Source organism: Bombina bombina, chromosome 4 (genome assembly GCF_027579735.1).
Source record: "Bombina bombina isolate aBomBom1 chromosome 4, aBomBom1.pri, whole genome shotgun sequence".
NCBI lineage: Eukaryota > Metazoa > Chordata > Amphibia > Anura > Bombinatoridae > Bombina > Bombina bombina.
In genome coordinates, this window is record NC_069502.1 from 784,008,535 (window position 1) to 784,031,895 (window position 23,361).

General features: G+C 40.0%; 1 protein-coding gene across 6 annotated transcripts in view; it reads right to left on the minus strand.

Annotated features, from left to right (window-relative positions):
• AKT3 (AKT serine/threonine kinase 3) overlaps positions 1-23,361 on the minus strand; it is a 995,132-nt gene that overhangs the window by 350,304 nt on the left and 621,467 nt on the right. For all 6 annotated transcript variants that reach the window (XM_053711160.1, XM_053711156.1, XM_053711157.1 and 3 more), the window contains one exon: positions 7,792-7,936. In XM_053711160.1, coding sequence (XP_053567135.1) covers positions 7,792-7,936 — 145 coding nt within the window. The remainder of the gene's footprint in view (positions 1-7,791; positions 7,937-23,361) is intronic.

The following is a 23,361-nucleotide window of genomic DNA, read 5'->3' on the forward strand; positions in this document are numbered from 1 at the left end:
CCTTGATGCTGGGAGAGCTGGCTCAGAAGTGGATGACATACTATGCCAATTCAGGCCGATCTCCCACTACCCAAACATCTGAGATGGATATTAACCTAGATCGGCAGCAGGATTTACCGGTACTTACAGAGATGAGATGTGGAGCAGAGCCTAATGCCTCAGAATTGCTTCCCCGGGTAGCGCAGTTCTCATATGTTGCTGTGGCCCGTACAGAGGGGGATACGATCGGCCCTCCGGTGCATGACGCAGCAGATCTTCAAGAAGACATACAGGCTGCAAACCCGACTAAAATTTCCAACCCGTTGGGCCCTTATCTACAAGCTCAGATAGCACAGGACTTACTGACCCATCCTATTATAGAGGCCCGACAGACTATAGCCACCTTGAGCCGTATTGGAGTCTCTGTGGAACTGAAAATCCAGCCATATACAAAATCCTTGCTAGCAGGAGCTCAGGATGGTGCGGTCGGCCTCCTGACTAGCTTCAACTTCTTGTTTGGAACTTGGACTGTGAGCAGTATCCCAGCTGAGCGGAGAGAACGAGGTGTCCTCAAACATCATAGGAGGGATTTTGGGATACAAGGGGACTTCATGTACGGGTAACTTGTTGGATCTGGTTCAAAGACTTATGGCCATCTTAACAGGCTGCATATTTCTGCCAAGTGGGGGGCCATAGACCAACGGCTCCAGCCCATACTGCAATCTCGTGGCTCACCATATACGAGCCAGTTTGTCGCATTAGGAGTGGGCTGAGTGGGGTTTGATTTATCACGGGTCCCATTTCAGTTGTATGGTCGTTTGTAGGTTCAGTTACTGAAACCCCCGCTACTACAGTGAGATCATTATGGTACCCTTAGTCTACATAAGTTATTTAGATTTGATGTTTCCCCTATCATGCCCCACGTTTATAATGGTTAGTTATATCACTGCAGCTTTTGTTTACGGTCATACATAAGATGGTTTGTAATACTGTACATGCTGGTTCATAATTTTTTCTGTACTTGAGCCTCTCCGTATTTGTTAAAGTGGTCAGTCCATCTTGTTAGACCAATCTGCCCTTTGTGCAGAGGAAATAGATATGTATACTGTATGTATAACTATTAATGTTCCTATATATTGCATATGTTGAGTCTTCACTATAAACATCTTATTAGGGTATATCAAGTACTATGCATAATTTTTCTAATTTATTGCTTTAAACATAGGGTCCTGGCGCTGTTCCTTTAGTCAGCAGAGCATAAGAGCTTTAACCCAATAACATTGTACTTAAGACTATGTGTCTAGCTCGTGAGAGTACCAATATATATCAGCTAGGTTTTAGGATATCATCACTTGAATTTTCGAAGTCCCCTATATATCAGTAGCTTTGTTTTTTTTAATTATTATTATTATATTCATCTAAGCACCTAGTGATTATTTAAGGTGAAAGTTATTTGTCATTAACCTATATGAAACTTAGCACAAAGGCATATATTTATGGTGCGCTCAATATTTTAATAGGCTACAAAAGCTAATGTTTTTGACTAATGCCCCTTTTGTGGCAGTATGTTTACAGTCACAACTTGTTATCATTCCCATCTCGTATACATACCTCCGCCTTTAATTTTTTCATAAATTATAATAAGACATCATTCTATAAGGCACTTCACGTTATAAGGGAGTTAAGCTTAATTTATTTACCCTATAAAAATGAGGTATCATATTATGGTCAGTATACGGATTTACGCATTGTTATTAAGGACAATTTAGCTTGCAATTATATTTCGTTCTATTTGTTGTTGTCAGAGATGTTAATTTAGGGACTTTATGTGAAAAATTAGTTCCATTCTATTTTCAATTTTGTTCTACATGACACATTTGGCTTCTGTTCTAAAATATGTATTTGTCTCCATTAACCTATGTACATTCTGAACTGAATTCTGTTGCATCACAAAATACCTTAGCTCTGCCCCCCCCTATTGAGGCAATATTTTAGCATTATGTCACATAGTCTTTATTTCACTGGTTCACAGTTATACATTTTGTGAGTGTGACTTAATTTCCAATTTATCAATTCAGCCTTGAGTAACCCGCCATAGTACCCACGTCTAACAATATAATTAGTGACACAAAACTTATCTTCCGAATAGGTGGTTGCTGTACACCCAGTATTTAGGCTGGGATTTACACAAAGCGGCTCTGGTCCGCTATTTTGAGATACATTTTGATGTTCACTTCAGATATTTTAAGTTGCACAGTGGGATAAAAATAACTATAAGAGAGAATTACACTTCTGCATTCCAAGCACTGACAGAGCTATGTGGAAATAAATAGATATATCAGCTTATGGATCATTGCAGTGTATCATTCTATCTTATTATCAAGGGCTAGTCTATATGTTTTTGTTGACAATTGCTTTGTTACAGCTAAAACGAATTAGTCATGTGGTTCAAAGAAGTAATCTATAGATTATAATTTGTATACCATGGTCCAAAAGGGACCGTATATCACTATAGTTTTCCACCTCCAGCCATTTAAGAACTATCATATTGGTTCATTAGTAGCCTATACACCATTGGGGAGGTATATAAAAATGTATATCATTCTAGTATGCCTCCGTTAATGCTAGATATTACATGTGGGTCCAAGAGTGGAACATTAACAGCTTAGGAGGTTCATATAAATAGTTAAAAGGAGGTTTTGAGTGCTTTTGCTTATCATTATTTGGTTTACGGGTTGTAAATGCAAGGGAAAGTGCACTGAAACAAGCACAAGTTGAGAAGAGAACAACATTTATATGATTACAGAAATAAATTGGAAAATTTTAAAAATGCATATTCTATCTGAATCATGAAAGTTTTATTTTGACTTTACTGTCAATGAGATGGACTGATGTAACCCCCAAGAAAAATCAAAACCAGCTCCATCCTTATGTTAAAAATGATCTTTTATTGTAATCCAATTAAAATCAGCAGCAAGTTATAAAACGAGCAAACAAAAAAACAGAAAATAGTAAGAGAGTCGCAGAACTACCCATGCCATCTGAAGCGCTTCGGCATAATCATAGATATCATAGATAACACTGCCATGGAGGTTTGACTTTAAAAGTCTATGGAGTTGAAACGTTTAATCTCATTTGGCTTATTCACTACATGTATTCATTACAATCAAACCTTACTATGGTACATATAGAATCATATGCATAAATCACTGTAAATATTGATACACGTCTATGTGGCTAGAAACACTGGCTGCTAGATTACGAGTTTTTGTCGGTAAGGCTTGCGGTTCTAACGCTCAGTTTTCTCTCACTGCTCACTTTAAACAACGCTGGTATTACAGTTTTTTTTTAAACCCGGCGTTAGCCTCTAAAAAGTGAGCATAGAACAAAATTTAGCTCCACATCTCACTGTAATACCAGCGCTGCTTATGGTGGCGGTAAGCTGGCTAAACGTGCTCGTGCACGATTTCCCCGTAGGAAACAATGGGGCTGAGCTGGCTGAAAAAAAAACCTAACACCTGCAAAAAAGCAGCCCAATTGATTCCTATGGGTAAATACATTTTATGTATACACCTACACCCTAACATGAACCCCGAGTCTAAACACCCCTAATCTTACACTTATTAACCCCTAATCTGCCACCCCCATCATCGCCGCAACCTACTTTATATTATTAACCCCTAATCTGCCGCTCCGGACACCGCCGCCACCTACATTATACTTATGAACCCCTAATCTGCTGCCCCTAACATCACTGACACCTATATTAAATTTATTAACCCCTAATCTGCTGCCGCCAACGTCGCCGCCACTATAATAAAGTTATTAACCCCTAAACCTAAGTCTAACCCTAAAAACCCCCCTAATTTAAATATAATTTAAAAAAAAATAAAATAAATAAAATAACTACAATTCAATATATTTTTCCTATTTAAAACTAAATACTTGCCTGTAAAATAAACCCTAAGTTAGCTACTATATAACTAATAGTTACATTGTAGCTATTTTAGGATTTATTTTTATTTTAACTAGGTACAATAGTTATTAAATAGTTATTAACTATTTAATAACTACCTAGCTAAAATAAAGACAAATTTACCTGTAAAATAAATCCTAACCTAAGTTACAATTACACCTAACACCACACTATAATTAAATTAATTACCTAAACTAACTACAATTAAATTAAATAAACTAAAGCACGAAAAAACAACAACACTAAATTACAGAAAATAAAAAAATAATTACAATTGTTTTAAACTAATTACATCTACTCTAATCCCCCTTATAAAATAAAAAAGCCCCCCAAAATAATAAAAATCCCTACCCTATACTAAATTACAAATAGCCCTTAAAAGGGCCTTTTGCGGGGCATTGCCCCAAAGTAATCAGCTCTTTTACCTGTAAAGAAAAAATACAATACCCCCACATTAAAACCCACCACCCACACACCCAACCCTACTCTAAAACCCACCCAATCCCCCCTTAATAAAACCTAACACTACCCCCTTGAAGATCACCCTACCTTGAGCCGTCTTCACCCAGCCGGGCACAAATGACCCTCCAGAGGGGCAGAATTCTTCTGATCCAATCAGCCAATAGGATTGAGCTCACATTCTATTGGCTGTTCCAATCAGCCAATAGAATGCAAGCTCAATCCTATTGGCTGATTGTATCAGCCAATAGAATTTTTCCTACCTTAATTCCGATTGGCTGATAGAATCCTATCAGCCAATCGGAATTCAAGGGACGCCATCTTGGATGACGTCATTTAAAGGAACCTTCATTGTTCGCTTGGACTTTGTTTGAAGAGGATGCTCCGCGTCGGCTGGATTGAAGATGGACCCGCTCCACTCCGGATGGATGAAGATAGAAGATGCCGCTTGGATGAAGACTTCTGCACCCCAGGTCCTCTTCTGCCCAGATTGGATGAAGAATTCTGCCCCTCTGGAGGATCACTTGTGCCCGGCTGGGTGAAGACAGCTCAACATAGGGTGATCTTCAAGGGGGTAGTGTTAGGTTTTATTAAGGGGGGATTGGGTTGGTTTTAGAGTAGGGTTGGGTGTGTGGGTGGTGGGTTTGTATTTTTGTTTTTACAGGTAAAAGAGCTGATTACTTTTGGGCAATGCCCCGCAAAAGGCTCTTTTAAGGGCTATTTGTAATTTAGTATAGGCTAGGGAATTTTATTATTTTGGGGGGCTTTTTTATTTTATTAGGTGGATTAGATTAGGTGTAATTAGTTTAAAATTCTTGTAATTATTTTTTATTTTCTGTAATTTAGTGTTTTTTTTTTTTGTACTTTAGTTTATTTAATTTAATTGTAATTAATTGTAGGTAGTTTATGTAATTAATTTAATGATAGTGTAGTGTTAGGTGTAATTGTAATTTAGGTTAGGATTTATTTTACAGGTATATTTGTCTTTATTTTAACTAGGTAGTTATTAAATAGTTAACTATTTAATAACTATTGTACCTAGTTAAAATAAATACAAAGTTGCCTGTAAAATAAATATAAGCCCTAAGCTAGATACAAATGTAACTATTAGTTTTATTGTAGCTAGCTTATGGTTTATTTTATAGGTAAGTATTTAGTTTTAAATAGGAATTATTTATTTAATTGTAGTAATTTTATTTAGTTTAATTTAAATTATATTTAAGTTAGGGGGTGTTAGGGTTAGGGTTATACTTAGGTTTAGGGGTTAATAAATGTAATATAGTTGCGTTGATGTTGTGGGCAGCAGATTAGGGGTTAATAAATGTAGGTAGGTGTCGGCGATGTTAGGGACGGCAGATTAGGGGGTTAATAAAATGTAACTAATGTTTGTGAGGCGGGAGTGCGGCGGTTTAGGGGTTAATATATTTATTAAAGTGGCGGCGATGTCCGGTCGGCAGATTAGGGGTTACATTTTTTATTTAAGTGTTTCCAATGTGGGGGGGGGGGGGCTCGGTTTAGGGGTTAATAGGTAGTTTATGGGTGTTAGTGTACTTTTTAGCACTTTAGTTGAGAGTTTTATGTTATGGCGTTAACCCATAAAACTCTTAACTACTGACTTTTAAATGCGGTAGGAGTCTTGACATGAGAGGGTGTACCGCTCACTTTCTGCAAGACTCGTAATACCAGCGTTATGCAAGTCCCATAGAAAAGATAGGATACGCAATTGACGTAAGGGGATTTGCGGTAAGCTCGAGTAGCGCAAAAAAAAGTGAGCGGTACACCTGTACCTACCTGACTCGTAATACCAGCGGGCGTTAAAAAGCAGCGTTGGTACCTCTCAACGCTGCTTTTTAAGGCTAACGCAAGACTCGTAATCTAGGCATATATTAAAGTGAAGAAACATTTTGTTACAGAAATGGTGGTGGATTCATGGAATAAACTTCCAATTGAGGTGGTAAACACAAAGACTGTAAAAGACTGTAAAAGTTTATCTTTCTGCTACAACCCCATTCTGCTGCATCTTTATTATCGGTAAAGTAAAGCATAAGAGAGAAAGAGCGAGAGAAAGAGAAAGAGCGAGAGACAGAGAGAGAGAGAGAGAAAGAGAGAGAGAGAGAGAGAGAGAGAGAGAGAAAGAGAGCGACAGAGAGAGAGTGAGAGAGAGAGAGAGAGAGAAAGTGAGAGAGAGAGTGAGAGAGAGAGAGAGAGAGAGAGAGAGAGAGAGAAAGTGAGAGAGAGAGAAAGTGAGAGAGAGAAAGAGTGAGAGTGTGAGAAACAGAGAGAAAGTGAGAGAGAAAGATATATACAGGTAGCCCTCAGTTTATGCCGGGGTTAGGTTCCAGAAGGAATGGTTGTAAATCGAAACCGTTGTAAATTGAAACCTAGTTTATAATGTAAGTCAATGGGAAGTGAGGGAGATAGGTTCCAGGCCCCTCTCAAAATTGTCATAAGTAACACCTAATACATTATTTTTAAAGCTTTGAAATGTAGACTTTAAATGCTAAACACCATTATAAACCTAATAAAATAATCACACAACACAGAATATATAATTAAAGTAAGTTAAATGAACAAAAACATTTGCTAAACAGCATTATAAACTTAATAAAATAATCACACAACACAGACTTCACTTGCATTTTTCTGCAAACAGTTCTTTCTTTGCATTCCAATCTGGACTGATTTATAGACAGGAAGATCTTGTTCCTTTGAAATCTGCTCGATAGCTCAGGTCTAGTTAAACTGATTAATTTCAGCTTGCTTGGCTTTGCTGCAACACAAGCGGACAGCTCCACTTACTGGCTATTTTAATAAATGCACTGCTTCTCAATGCTTTTCAATAGCAGTCACATGACTGGAAAAGAAGGTTGTTATTCTGAAACGGTGTAAATTGAACCGTTGTAAAACGAGGGCCACCTGTATATATATATATATATATATATATATATATATATATATATATATATATAGATATATATATATATATATATATATATATATATATATATATATAGAGAGAGAGAGAGAGAGAGAGAGAGAGAGAGATATGGGTCTCTATCTATATGTAGTTTTGTGGCACTATTATAACTTGCTTATGTGAAGTATAAAAGGGTATGTATTTTTATTTTGTTTAAGAGACATGTAGCCATATGTTAAATAATTTGAAAGTGATAAAAATAACTTCCTGTTCATGTGATATTTTCTAGTCAGCTTTTTACAAATATGCTGCATCATTTTCAAAAGCATTTGGGTAACATCTCTTTAGTAAAAATTGTTACCAGCTATGCAAGTAAAGAAACTAAATTGGCCCTTTATGGTTGGTCACAACTGGTTAAAAACTCATCAGATTCAAAATGTCCACAATGAATATGTTCTACCTTTCTTTTATGGTGAGTTGTAGATGCATCCATTTCTTCTTCACAAATATTATCTATCTGAGAGGTTGGACTGCAGCTCATTCTTTCCTCTTCTAGCTTCTGCAGTCTGTCTGCTACCGCTTGAATTGCCTCTGTCCATTCTTCCCTGTAATAAGCAAATAGAGAGGGCTGATGTAAACAAACAAAAATATAATTAAATATAAAACCAAATAAATTATTATACTACTTGAACCATTCAATAAATAAAGCTCTGAGTAGTTTACAGCTATGAAAGTCATAGTTTATGTTAATCGTGGCTTTACTTTTTTACAAGGAGTTTGTTAATAATTTGTATATACCTTTACCACGGGGTTCTTCAAACCACGGGTCAGGATCCATTACTGGATAGTAACACCATGTTTACTGGGTCGCGACTTGTGTGTGGGTGTTAAATGAGAGAGAGTGTGTGTGTGCTGTACGAGAGTGTGCAGTGTGGGTTATGTGTTATATGAGTGAGTGGAGTGTGTGTGTGTTGTGTGTGTTGTATGAGAGTGTGCAGTGTGTGTTACGTGTTATATGAGTATGAGTGGTGTGTGTGTGTGTTGTGTGTGTTGTATGAGAGTGTTTGTGGTGTATGTTGTATGAAAGTGTGAGGTGTGTGTGTGTTGTTACCTTTTACAGTACTTTCAAGTTTGACTATAATCAGGAATAAACTACGCACACATTTTAGTCACTTTGCCAAAAATTGCAGCTATCTTGTTGTATATTACTTCAGAAGTTTTCAGACCAAACATAAAACTAGGGTCACAAACGTATGTGTTATCATGGCACTGTGTCTTGGCGAAAAAAGTTTGAAAAACCCTCCTTTATCACATGCATGAAAACCTGTGTTATTAGAATGGAAACATTTTTATGTCCGGTGTCCTGAGTCCTGCACACATTTGCATATTGGTTATATCACTTTCTTGAACCCAGAACATTTGAATTAAAGTTTAATAAGGTTGTGGATTAAAGGGACATGATACTCTTTGTTCCATTTAAAGGTATTTTCAAAATGTACTACTGTGCTTTTTTGGTTGAAAAAAATATATAATTTTTCATTAACCTGTTGTTCTTTCATATACAGAAAAAATAAATAAGCAAATATCTCTTTTAATAGAGCAGATTGAATTGAGAGAGACAATCATGTTTTCTGTTTAAAAGTCTCCAGGTAATAATACTCAAGTTCATCAACATAATTACTCAGGCCAACTCTTATAATAAATTAATCTTTGTGATTAAAATCAGGAAAGCAACTTATATATATATATATATATATATATATATATATATATATATATATATATATATAGAGAGAGAGAGAGAGAGAGAGAGAGAGAGATACATATATATATATATATATATATATATATATATATATATACACACACATACACACGCAAACATTATAGACCTTTTCAGTGAAATATCTTCTCATATACTTTTTAATATTTATAAAATTTTTGTTGTGTTTGGCGCAGTTTTTTTTACCCCTTAAACCTTACACTAGGAGGCCAATTTATCAAAGGTCTTGCAGACCTGATTCGACAGTGCGGATCAAGTCCGCAAGACCTCGCTGAATACGGAGAGCAATACGCTCTCCATATTCAGCATTGCACCAGCAGCTGGTGCAACGCCGCCCCCTGCAGACTTGCGGCCAATGGGCCACCAGCAGGGAGGTGTTAATCAACCCGATCGTACTCGATCGGGTTGAATTGCGGCGATTCCTGTCCGCCTCATCAGAGCAGGCGGACAGGGTTATGGAGCAGCGGTCTTTAGAAACACGGCCCTTCAAGCTCCATATGGAGCTTGATAAATGGGCCTCCATGTCTTCGGTCATAAGTGGAAATTCTGTTTGAGCGCACCCGTTTACTTTCAACTTGTAATATGCGGATAAGTTAGCGTGATCGCGATATTGCTTATCGCAACCTGCACTAACTTTAGCGTGCCATTGTAATCTAGCCCATTATTGGTAAAAGCAACTTTTCCTCACTAGTGGTCCAAAACCCTGGTTCTAAATGAATGTAAAAAAATAACAATACCCAAATGTGAGAGAATTCTACTCAAAGTGAAAAACAAAAATCAGAAGCAGTTCCTCATAAGAGCAGACTTACTAACCCGAGGCAATAACTAACAAAATATTATGCAGAAGGCAACAAAATAAATGTTCCTTTCTGTCTAAGAGTGGAAAAACAAGCCCACAGCTTAATAAACATCTTTGCTGAGTTACTTTGCATAACTACCTGAAATTGAGAGAAAAAAATGTTTTTATCTATGGCAAAACAAGCATGTACTATGTATCAGTTTCTCGGCTGGAATAAAAAATGCTACCAAAATCTGAATTAATAGATTAAGTATTATTTACTATGCTATCCTGAATAATCAGACTATGGTATTTAAGCAAGTACCTGGGAAAAAAAAAAGGGATTCCTACCTAACAAGCTTATTTATTTCATGGTGAGAATTCACAAGATGATCACATCTGGTATTATACCCAGTCTACTAGGAGGAGGCAAAAAAAAAACAACTACATATCAGAGTTTTAATACCACCCACTCTCACAGATTCTCTGACCAAGTAAATGGAAGAAAACTTGAAATCAGGAAATTCAAAGCAGGGCAAATTAAGTGCAAAATAAGTTCTGCTATCTACTGTATTACAAAGAAGGATGGGGCACTTGGACTCTCACTATCAAGAAATTAATTAAGAAATAATATTTCCCCCCCCCCCCCATAAGATGATGAGAGATCTTATACCCAAGCAATGAAGTCCACAAGGCCACCATGTTCAGTTAAGGCAGGAATGTTACTCAGAAGAGGCATACACATCAAAATAGTAACATTCAACAAAAGTGTGAAGAGGACCAAGTAGCTGCCTTGCAAGTTTGGTCTATAGAAGCCTCATGAAGAAAAGCCCAAAAAGTAGCTACTATCCTAGTGGAATGAGCAGTAAAAAATTCAGAGGAAGTCTTCTCCATGACCAAATATTGCCTTGCAAACTAAAGCTTTAAGCAAAGAAGCAAGGTAATAGCTGTAGCTTTATGTCCCTTGCAAGGTCCAGAAAAATGGACAAACAAAAAGTCTAAACTTTTCAACATAAAAGTTTAGTGCCCTCATGACATGAAGATTATAAAGAGGACGCTCCTTAGAATTTTTAGGGGCTAGGCATAAATCTATAGATACTACTTTGGAAAGAAAGTAGTGCGTTCGGAGACTGCCTTTTCCTGATTAAAAATCAGGGGTGCGATCCCATATACGGCGCAGGTTTTGGCGCAAACGTGGGAACCTGTGCCGCCCGGAATTTCACCTCTCACATCGGGGTATTACATATACCCCGCCGGCAGTTCCTAAAGTGCCGTAAGTCTGATAAACTAGCGTTGTCCAGAAATGAGCGTAACTACAAATTTCTGGAGTCGATAGTGACTTACGGCACTTTAGAAACTGCCGGCGCCTAAAAAAAGTAAAGTAAATATAAAATTTCCCGTAAAAGTCTAACCTGCCTCCCAAAAGTAAGCCCGACACATAAAACCCCTATATCCGCAATCCCCCCTCTCACTACTAATAATAAATATATTAACCCCTAGACCGACAATCCCCCACAACGCAATAAGACTAATTATTAACCCCTAAACCGCCATAGCCCACACTGCAAGTAATAACTAAATTATTAACCCCTAAACTGCCATAGCCCACACCGCAATAAACCTATTCTAGTATTAACCCCTAAACCGCCATAGCCCACATAGCCTATTAAATCTATTAACCCCTAATCTGCCGCCAACGTCGCCGCCACTATAATAAAGTTATTAACCCCTAAACCTAAGTCTAACCCTAAGACCCCCCTAACTTAATTATTATTTAAATATATCTAAATAATATTACTATTATTAACCTTGCATTCTATTGGCTGTTCCAATCAGCCAATAGAATGCGAGCTCAATCCTACTGGCTGATTGGATAAGCCAATCGGATTGAACTTCAATCCGATTGGCTGATTGCATCAGCCAATAGGATTTTACCTACCATAATTCCGATTGGCTGATAGAATCCTATCAGCCAATCGGAATTCAAGGGACGCCATCTTGGATGACGTCATTTAAAGGAACCTTCATTCGTTGTTAGTCCGTCGGCCAGGAAGGATGCTCCGCGTTGGATGTCTTCAAGATGGAGCCGCTCCTCGTCGGATGGAAGAAGATAGAAGATGCCGCTTGGATGAAGACTTCTGCACGGATGGTGGACCTCTTCTGCCCGGATCAGATTAAGACTTCTGCCCGGTAGGAGGACCACTTGTGCCCGGATCGGATGAAGACTTCTGCCCGGCTGGGTGAAGACGGCTCAAGGTAGGGTGATCTTCAATGGGGTAGTGTTAGTTTTTTTTAAGGGGGGATTGGGTAGGTTTTAGAATAAGGTTGGGTGTGGGTGGTAGGTTTTAATGTTGGGGGGGTGTATTTCTTTTTTTACAGGTAAAACAGAATTTATGCTTACCTGATAAATTACTTTCTCCAACGGTGTGTCCGGTCCACGGCGTCATCCTTACTTGTGGGAATATCTCTTCCCCAACAGGAAATGGCAAAGAGTCCCAGCAAAGCTGGCCATATAGTCCCTCCTAGGCTCCGCCCACCCCAGTCATTCGACCGACGGACAGGAGGAAATATATAGGAGAAACCATATGGTACCGTGGTGACTGTAGTTAGAGAAAATAATTCATCAGACCTGATTAAAAAACCAGGGCGGGCCGTGGACCGGACACACCGTTGGAGAAAGTAATTTATCAGGTAAGCATAAATTCTGTTTTCTCCAACATTGGTGTGTCCGGTCCACGGCGTCATCCTTACTTGTGGGAACCAATACCAAAGCTTTAGGACACGGATGAAGGGAGGGAGCAAATCAGGTTACCTAAATGGAAGGCACCACGGCTTGCAAAACCTTTCTCCCAAAAATAGCCTCCGAAGAAGCAAAAGTATCAAATTTGTAAAATTTGGCAAAAGTGTGCAGTGAAGACCAAGTCGCTGCCTTACATATCTGGTCAACAGAAGCTTCGTTCTTGAAGGCCCATGTGGAAGCCACAGCCCTAGTGGAGTGAGCTGTGATTCTTTCAGGAGGCTGCCGTCCGGCAGTCTCATAAGCCAATCGGATGATGCTTTTAAGCCAAAAGGAAAGAGAGGTAGAAGTCGCTTTTTGACCTCTCCTTTTACCAGAATAAACAACAAACAAAGAAGATGTTTGGCACGGACTACGTCCAAATTGTGTAACAAACGTTCCTTCTTTGAAACTGGATTCGGACATAAAGAAGGTACAACTATCTCCTGGTTAATATTTTTGTTAGAAATAACCTTTGGAAGAAAACCAGGCTTAGTACGCAAAACCACCTTATCTGCATGGAACACCAGATAGGGCGGAGAACACTGCAGAGCAGATAACTCTGAAACTCTTCTAGCAGAAGAAATTGCAACCAAAAACAAAACTTTCCAAGATAGTAACTTAATATCTATGGAATGTAAAGGTTCAAACGGAACCCCTTGAAGAACTGAAAGAACTAGATTTAGACTCCAGGGAGGAGTCAAAGGTCTGTAAACAGGCTTGATCCTAACCAGAGCCTGAACAAATGCTTGAACATCTGGCACAGCTGCCAGTCTTTTGTGTAGTAAAACAGATAAAGCAGAGATCTGTCCCTTTAGAGAACTTGCAGATAATCCTTTCTCCAAACCTTCTTGTAGAAAGGAGAGAATCTTAGGAATTTTTAACTTATTCCATGGGAATCCTTTGGATTCACACCAACAGATATATCTTTTCCATATTTTATGGTAAATCTTTCTAGTTACCGGTTTTCTGGCCTGAACCAGAGTATCTATCACAGAATCTGAAAACCCACGTTTCGATAGAATCAAGCGTTCAATCTCCAAGCCGTCAGCTGGAGGGAGACCAGATTTGGATGTTCGAATGGACCCTGAACAAGAAGGTCCTGTCTCAAAGGTAGCTTCCATGGTGGAACCGATGACATATTCACCAGGTCTGCATACCAAGTCCTGCGTGGCCACGCAGGAGCTATCAAGATCACCGAGGCCCTCTCCTGATTGATCCAGGCTACCAGCCTGGGAATGAGAGGAAACGGTGGAAATACATAAGCTAGGTTGAAGGTCCAAGGTGCTACTAGTGCATCTACTAGAGTCGCCTTGGGATCCCTGGATCTGGACCCGTAGCAAGGAACCTTGAAGTTCTGACGAGACGCCATCAGATCCATGTCTGGAATGCCCCATAATTGAGTTATTTGGGCAAAGATCTCCGGATGGAGTTCCCACTCCCCTGGATGGAATGTCTGACGATTTAGAAAATCCGCCTCCCAGTTTTCCACACCTGGGATGTGGATCGCAGACAGGTGGCAGGAGTGATCCTCCGCCCATTGAATTATTTTGGTCACTTCTTTCATCGCCAGGGAACTCCTTGTTCCCCCCTGATGATTGATATACGCAACGGTCGTCATGTTGTCTGATTGGAACCTTATGAATCTGGCCTTTGCTAGTTGAGGCCAAGCCCTGAGAGCATTGAATATCGCTCTCAGTTCCAGAATGTTTATCGGGAGAAGAGACTCTTCCCGAGACCATAGACCTGAGCTTTCAGGGATTCCCAGACCGCGCCCCAGCCCACTAGACTGGCGTCGGTCGTGACAATGACCCACTCTGGTCTGCGGAAGCTCATTCCCTGGGACAGATGGTCCAGGGTCAGCCACCAACGGAGTGAATCTCTGGTCTTCTGATCTACTTGAATCATTGGAGACAAGTCTGTATAGTCCCCATTCCACTGTTTGAGCATGCACAGTTGTAATGGTCTTAGATGAATTTGTGCAAAAGGAACTATGTCCATTGCTGCAACCATCAACCCTACTACTTCCATGCACTGCGCTATGGAAGGACGTGGAACAGAATGAAGAACTTGACAAGTGTTTAGAAGTTTTGACTTTCTGACCTCTGTCAGGAAAATCCTCATTTCTAAGGAATCTATGATTGTTCCCAAGAAGGGAACTCTTGTTGACGGAGACAGAGAACTCTTTTCTATGTTCACCTTCCATCCGTGTGATCTGAGAAAGGCCAGAACGATGTCTGTATGAGCCTTTGCCTTTGATAGGGACGACGCTTGTATTAGAATGTCGTCCAAGTAAGGTACTACTGCAATGCCCCTCGGTCTTAGAACCGCTAGAAGGGAACCTAGTACCTTTGTGAAAATCCTTGGAGCAGTGGCTAACCCGAATGGGAGGGCCACAAACTGGTAATATTTGTCCAGAAAGGCGAACCTTAGGAACTGATGATGTTCTTTGTGGATAGGAATATGTAGGTACGCATCCTTTAGATCCACGGTGGTCATAAATTGACCTTCCTGGATAGTGGGTAGAATCGTTCGAATGGTTTCCATCTTGAACGATGGTACCCTGAGAAATTTGTTTAGGATCTTCAAATCCAAAATTGGTCTGAAAGTTCCCTCTTTTTTGGGAACTACGAACAGATTGGAATAAAACCCCATTCCCTGTTCCTTTATTGGAACTGGGTGTATCACTCCCATCTTTAACAGGTCTTCTACACAATGTAAGAACGCCTGTCTCTTTATTTGGTTTGAGGATAAGTGAGACATGTGGAACCTTCCCCTTGGGGGTAGTTCCCTGAATTCCAGGAGATAACCCTGAGAAACTATTTCTAGCGCCCAGGGATCCTGAACATCTCTTGCCCAAGCCTGAGCAAAGAGAGAGAGTCTGCCCCCTACTAGATCCGGTCCCGGATCGGGGGCTACTCCTTCATGCTGTTTTGTTAGCAGCAGCAGGCTTCTTGGCCTGCTTACCCTTGTTCCAGCCTTGCATCGGTTTCCAGGCTGGTTTGGGTTGTGAGGCATTACCCTCTTGCTTAGAGGATGCAGAATTAGAGGCCGGTCCGTTCCTGAAATTGCGAAAGGAACGAAAATTAGACTTATTCTTGGCCTTGAAAGGCCTATCTTGTGGAAGGGCGTGGCCCTTTCCCCCAGTGATGTCTGAAATAATCTCTTTCAATTCTGGTCCAAATAGAGTTTTACCTTTGAAAGGGATGTTAAGCAATTTTGTCTTGGATGACACATCCGCTGACCAAGACTTTAGCCAAAGCGCTCTGCGCGCCACAATTGCAAACCCTGAATTTTTCGCCGCTAATCTAGCTAATTGCAAAGCGGCATCTAAAATAAAAGAGTTAGCCAATTTAAGTGCGTGAACTCTGTCCATAACCTCCTCATATGGAGTCTCTCTACTAAGCGAGTTTTCTAGTTCCTCGAACCAGAACCACGCTGCTGTAGTGACAGGAACAATGCATGAAATGGGTTGTAGAAGGTAACCTTGCTGTACAAAAATCTTTTTAAGCAAACCGTCAAATTTTTTATCCATAGGATCTTTGAAAGCACAACTATCCTCGATAGGAATAGTAGTGCGTTTGTTTAGAGTAGAAACTGCCCCCTCGACCTTAGGGACTGTCTGCCATAAGTCCTTTCTGGGGTCGACCATAGGAAATAATTTCTTAAATATAGGGGGGGGGAACAAAAGGTATGCCGGGCTTATCCCACTCCTTATTCACTATGTCCGCCACCCGCTTGGGTATAGGAAAAGCGTCGGGGTGCACCGGAACCTCTAGGAACTTGTCCATCTTGCATAATTTCTCTGGAATGACCAAGTTGTCACAATCATCCAGAGTAGATAACACCTCCTTAAGCAGTGCGCGGAGATGTTCTAATTTAAATTTAAATGTCACAACATCAGGTTCAGCTTGTTGAGAAATTTTTCCTGAATCTGAAATTTCCCCATCTGACAAAACCTCCCTCATGGCCACTTTAGATTGGTGTGAGGGTATGACAGAACAATTATCATCAGCGCCCTCCTGCTCTTCAGTGTTTAAAACAGAGCAATCGCACTTTCTCTGATATGTAGGCATTTTGGATAAAATATTCGCTATGGAGTTATCCATTACAGCCGTCAATTGTTGCATGGTAATAAGCATTGGCGCGCTAGATGTACTAGGGGCCTCCTGCGTGGGCAAAACTGGTGTAGACACAGTAGGGGATGATGTAGTCCTTACTTTGTTTGGACGCTATGGCACAATTATCACACAAATTTAAATGGGGAGACACATTGGCTTTCATACATATAGAACATAGCTTATCCAAAGGCACAGACATGTTAAACAGGCTTAAACTTGTCAATAAAGCACTAAAAACGTTTTAAAACAAAACCGTTACTGTCTCTTTAAATTTTAAACAGAAAACAATTTATTACTGAATATGTGAACAAATATGAAGGAATTGTTCAAAAATTACCAAAATTTCACCACAGTGTCTTAAAGCATTAAGAGTATTGCGCACCAAATTTCAGAGCTTTAACCCTTAAAATAACGGAACCGGAGCCGTTTACAAATTTAACCCCTATACAGTCCCAGCTATAGCCTTTGCTGAGACCTAACCAAGCCCAGAGGGGAATACGATACCAAGTGACGCCTTCTAGAAACTTTTCCAGCAACTTTCAGATCCTCACACATGCATCTGCATGTCCTGCTCTCAAAAAACAACTGCGCAGTAATGGCGCGAAAATGAGGCTCAGCCTACAACTAGGAAGGCCTCCTGACTGGAAAAGGTGTCTAACATAGTGCCTGCCGTTTAATAAACGTTCCCCAAGTTTATAAATGTGAAATATCAGCATAAACATGAATAAAATGCCCAAATAAAGCAATCGATTTAGCCCATAAAAGTGTCTACCAGTTTTATAGCCCATATTAAGCCCTTTATTCTGTTTGTTTGACTAAGAAAATGGCTTACCGGTCCCCATGAGGGGAAATGACAGCCTTCCAGCATTACATGGTCTTGTTAGAAATATGGCTAGTCATACCTTAAGCAGAAAAGTCTGCTAACTGTTTCCCCCAACTGAAGTTACTTCATCTCAACAGTCCTATGTGGAAACAGCAATCGATTTTAGTTACTGTCTGCTAAAATCATCTTCCTCTCACAAACAGAAATCTTCATCCTTTTCTGTTTCAGAGTAAATAGTACATACCAGCACTATTTTAAAATAACAAACACTTGATAGAAGAATAAAAAACTACATTTAAACACCAAAAAACTCTTAACCATCTCCGTGGAGATGTTGCCTGTGCAACGGCAAAGAGAATGACTAGGGTGGGCGGAGCCTAGGAGGGACTATATGGCCAGCTTTGCTGGGACTCTTTGCCATTTCCTGTTGGGGAAGAGATATTCCCACAAGTAAGGATGACGCCGTGGACCGGACACACCAATGTTGGAGAAAAGAGCTGATTAAAGCCCTTTTAAGCGCTTTTTGTAATTTAGTATAGGGTAGGGCATTTTATTATTTTGGGGGGCTTTTTTATTTTATTAGTGGGCTCAGATTAGGTGTAATTAGTTTAAACTTCTTGTAATTTTTTTATTTTCTGTAATTTAGTGTTTGTTTGTTTTTGTACTATAGTTTATTTTATTTAATTGTATTTAATTTTAGGTAATTGTAGTTTATTTAATTTATTTAATGATAGTGTAGTGTTAGGTGTAATTGTAAATTAGGTTAGGTTTTATTTTACAGGTAAATTTGTAATTATTTTAACTAGGTAGCTATTAAATAGTTATTAACTATTTAATAGATATTGTACCTAGTTAAAATAAATACAAAGTTGCCTGTAAAATAAAAATAAATCCTAAAATAGCTACAATGTAATTATTAATTATATTGTAGCTATCTTAGGGTTTATTTTATAGGTAAGTATTTAATTTTAAATAGGAATAATTTAATTAATAATAGTAATATTATTTAGATTTATTTAAATAATAGTTAAGTTAGGGGGGTGTTAGGGTTAGACTTAGGTTTAGGGGTTAATAACTTTATTATAGTGGCGGCGACGTTGGCGGCGGCGGATTAGGGGTTAATACATTTAATAGGCTATGTGGGCTATGGCGGTTTAGGAGTTAATACTAGAATAGGTTAATTGCGGTGTGGGCTATGGCGGTTTAGGGGTTAATACTAGAATAGGTTTATTGCGGTGTGGGCTATGGCGGTTTAGGGGTTAATACAGTTTATTAGTTATTGCAGTGGGGGATTGCGGTTGACAGGTAGATAGACATTGCGCATGTGTTAGGTGTTAGTTTATTTTTGCAGGCATTTTAGGGAGTTACGGTGCTCCCATTCTCAGCGCAAGGCCTGCTACAGCTCCCTTTTATGGCGAGGTAAAAATGGAGTAAGATTTCTCCATTTTTGCCACGTAAGGCCTTGCACTGGATATTGGATACCGATTTACGACGCTGTCCCATGTTAGCTTATGGGAGTAAAAATTGCGAGTGATGGGTGAAATATATGTGCCGCATTTATATGCGGCGATGTATATAGGATACCAAAAACGTGCAAAAACCGGCGTCACCGGCTTTTGCGGGCGACGCTGCATATGTAATGGGGCCCCAGGAGAGGAGGTTTACAGGATAAAGCCAAAAGTTCAGAAACTCTTCTAGCTGAAGGAATGGCCAAGAGAAAAAGAACCAACCAAAATAAAAATAAAAAAACATGCATAGGTTCAAATGGAGGGGCTTGAATGACCCTCAGGATCAGATTAAGATTCCAAGGAGAAGTAGCTGGATGAATAACTGGTCTAATTCTGATTATAGACTGTTTACAAATCTGGCTATCAGGAATCTTGGCAATTTTCTTGTCGTATAAAACAGACAAGGGAGAAATCTGGTCTTTAAGAGAACTAGCCGACAAACCTTTCTCTAGGCCTTGCAAACGAAATTCAAACATTTTAGGAATAAAAAAGTTTTCAAAACCTTATGGTAGATACACCTGGTGATGGTTTTTCAAGTCCGTATTAAGTTATCAAATCACATTATCAGAAAAACCTCTTTGTGACAGCAGTAGGCATGCAATCGCCAGTCCATCAAATTCAGAGTCTTGAGGTCTTGATGAAAGAAGGCTCCTTGAGAGAGAATATCTTTACTGAGAGGAAAACACCAAGGCAGGCATGAGGACATTCAAATCAGATTTTAAGTCCTGCAAGGTCACACCGGAGCAATCAGAATTGCTAATGCTTGTTCCTGTTTGATTTTTGGCTCTCACACACTGGGGGAAAAAAGATGAGATTGAAAGACCAAGAAACCACTAGAGCATCTATCTGCTCTACCTGACCTCAGTGAAAATTTGTGGTGTATAAGTTTTGGGCAATGCAGTCCCCTGGAAAGTCTGGAAATAAGATAATCCTGGAGAACCCTGATTAGAATGAACTATGGCTTCTGCACAAGAAGTGCATAACATATAACTAATTAATAGGGAATACAATGAGGTAAACAATATAGAAAAAAGCTGCAGATTTGCAACAATGTGCTGATAGTAAATATACTATATATGAAAAAAATACTGTTATCCCTAAAAATAATGATATATCTCAAATAACACAGAACTAATTACTTTTAATTTCTAAAAGGTAAAAACAAAATTTATGCTTACCTGATAAATTCATTTCTCCTGTAGTGTGGTCAGTCCACGGGTCATCATTACTTCTGGGATATTATCTCCTCCCCTACAGGAAGTGCAAGAGGATTCACCCAGCAGAACTGCTATATAGCTCCTCCCCTCTACGTCACCTCCAGTCATTCGACCAAAGGACCAACGAGAAAGGAGAAGCCCAAGGGTGTAGTGGTGACTGGAGTATAATCCAAAAATTTTTTAAGCCTGCCATAAAAAACAGGGCGGGCCGTGGACTGACCACACTACAGGAGAAATGAATTTATCAGGTAAGCATAAATTTTGTTTTCTCCTGTTAAGTGTGGTCAGTCCACGGGTCATCATTACTTCTGGGATACCAATACCAAAGCAAAAGTACACGGATGACGGGAGGGACAGGCAGGCTCTTTATACGGAGGGAACCACTGCCTGAAGAACCTTTCTCCCAAAAACAGCCTCCGAAGAAGCAAAAGTGTCAAATTTGTAAAATTTGGAAAAAGTATGAAGAGAAGACCAAGTTGCAGCCTTGCAAATCTGTTCAACAGAAGCCTCATTCTTAAAGGCCCAAGTGGAAGCCACAGCTCTAGTAGAATGAGCTGTAATTCTTTCAGGAGGCTGCTGTCCCGCAGTCTCATAGGCTAATCGTATTATGCTACGAAGCCAAAAAGAGAGAGAGGTAGCCGAAGCTTTTTGACCTCTCTTCTGACCAGAATAAACGACAAACAGGGAAGACATTTGACGAAAATCCTTAGTTGCCTGTAGATAAAATTTCAGGGCACGGACTACATCTAGATTGTGTAGCAGACGTTCCTTCTTCGAGGAAGGATTAGGACACAAAGATGGAACAACAATCTCTTGATTGATATTCCTGTTAGTGACCACCTTAGGTAGGAACCCAGGTTTAGTACGCAGAACTACCTTGTCTGAATGAAAAATCAGATAAGGAGAATAACAATGTAAGGCAGATAACTCAGAGACTCTTCGAGCCGAGGAAATAGCCATTAAAAACAGAACTTTCCAAGATAACAATTTGATATCAATGGAATGAAGGGGTTCAAACGGAACACCCTGTAAAACATTAAGAACTAAGTTCAAACTCCATGGCGGAGCAACAGTTTTAAACACAGGCTTGATCCTAGCTAAAGCCTGACAAAAAGCTTGAACGTCCGGAACTTCTGACAGACGTTTGTGTAAAAGAATGGACAGAGCTGAAATCTGTCCCTTTAAAGAACTAGCAGATAACCCCTTTTCTAAACCTTCTTGTAGAAAAGACAATATCCTTGGAATCCTAACCTTACTCCATGAGTAACTCTTGGATTCGCACCAATATAAGTATTTACGCCATATTTTATGGTAAATCCTTCTGGTAACAGGCTTCCTAGCCTGTATTAAGGTATCAATAACTGGCTCAGAAAAACCACGTTTTGATAAAATCAAGCGTTCAATTTCCAAGCAGTCAGCTTCAGAGAAGTTAGATTTTGATGTTTGAATGGACCCTGGATCAGAAGGTCCTGTTTCAGAGGTAGAGACCAAGGCGGACAGGATGACATGTCCACTAGATCTGCATACCAAGTCCTGCATGGCCATGCAGGTGCTATTAGAATCACTGATGCTCTCTCCTGTTTGATTCTGGCAATCAATCGAGGAAGCATCGGGAAGGGTGGAAACACATAAGCCATCCCGAAGGTCCAAGGTGCTGTCAAAGCATCTATCAGAACCGCTCCCGGATCCCTGGATCTGGACCCGTAGCGAGGAAGCTTGGCGTTCTGACGAGACGCCATGAGATCTATCTCTGGTTTGCCCCAACGTCGAAGTATCTGGGCAAAGACCTCCGGATGAAGTTCCCACTCTCCCGGATGAAAAGTCTGACGACTTAAGAAATCCGCCTCCCAGTTCTCCACTCCCGGGATGTGGATTGCAGACAGGTGGCAAGAGTGAGACTCTGCCCAGCGAATTATCTTTGATACTTCCATCATTGCTAGGGAGCTTCTTGTCCCTCCCTGATGGTTGATGTAAGCTACAGTCGTGATGTTGTCCGACTGAAACCTGATGAACCCCCGAGTTGTTAACTGGGGCCAAGCCAGAAGGGCATTGAGAACTGCTCTCAATTCCAGAATGTTTATTGGAAGGAGACTCTCCTCCTGATTCCATAGTCCCTGAGCCTTCAGAGAATTCCAGACAGCACCCCAACCTAGAAGGCTGGCGTCTGTTGTTACAATTGTCCAGTCTGGCCTGCTGAATGGCATCCCCCTGGACAGGTGTGGCCGATAAAGCCACCATAGAAGAGAATTTCTGGTCTCTTGATTCAGATTCAGAGTGGGGGACAAATCTGAGTAATCCCCATTCCACTGACTTAGCATGCACAATTGCAGCGGTCTGAGATGTAGGCGTGCAAAAGGTACTATGTCCATTGCCGCTAGCATTAAGCCGATCACCTCCATGCATTGAGCTACTGACGGGTGTTGAATGGAATGAAGGACCCGGCATGCATTTTGAAGCTTTGTTAACCTGTCTTCTGTCAGGTAAATCTTCATTTCTACAGAATCTATAAGAGTCCCCAAGAAGGGAACTCTTGTGAGTGGAAAGAGAGAACTCTTCTTTTCGTTCACCTTCCATCCATGCGACCTTAGAAATGCCAGTACTAACTCTGTATGAGACTTGGCAGTTTGAAAGCTTGAAGCTTGTATCAGAATGTCGTCTAGGTACGGAGCTACCGAAATTCCTCGCGGTCTTAGTACCGCCAGAAGAGTACCCAGAACCTTTGTGAAGATTCTTGGAGCTGTAGCCAATCCGAATGGAAGAGCTACAAACTGGTAATGCCTGTCTAGAAAGGCAAACCTTAGATACCGGTAATGATTTCTGTGAATCGGTATGTGAAGGTAAGCATCCTTTAAATCCACTGTGGTCATGTACTGACCCTCTTGGATCATGGGCAAAATTGTTCGAATCGTTTCCATCTTGAACGATGGAACTCTTAGGAATTTGTTTAGGATCTTTAAATCCAAGATTGGCCTGAAAGTTCCCTCTTTTTTGGGAACTACAAACAGATTTGAGTAAAACCCTTGT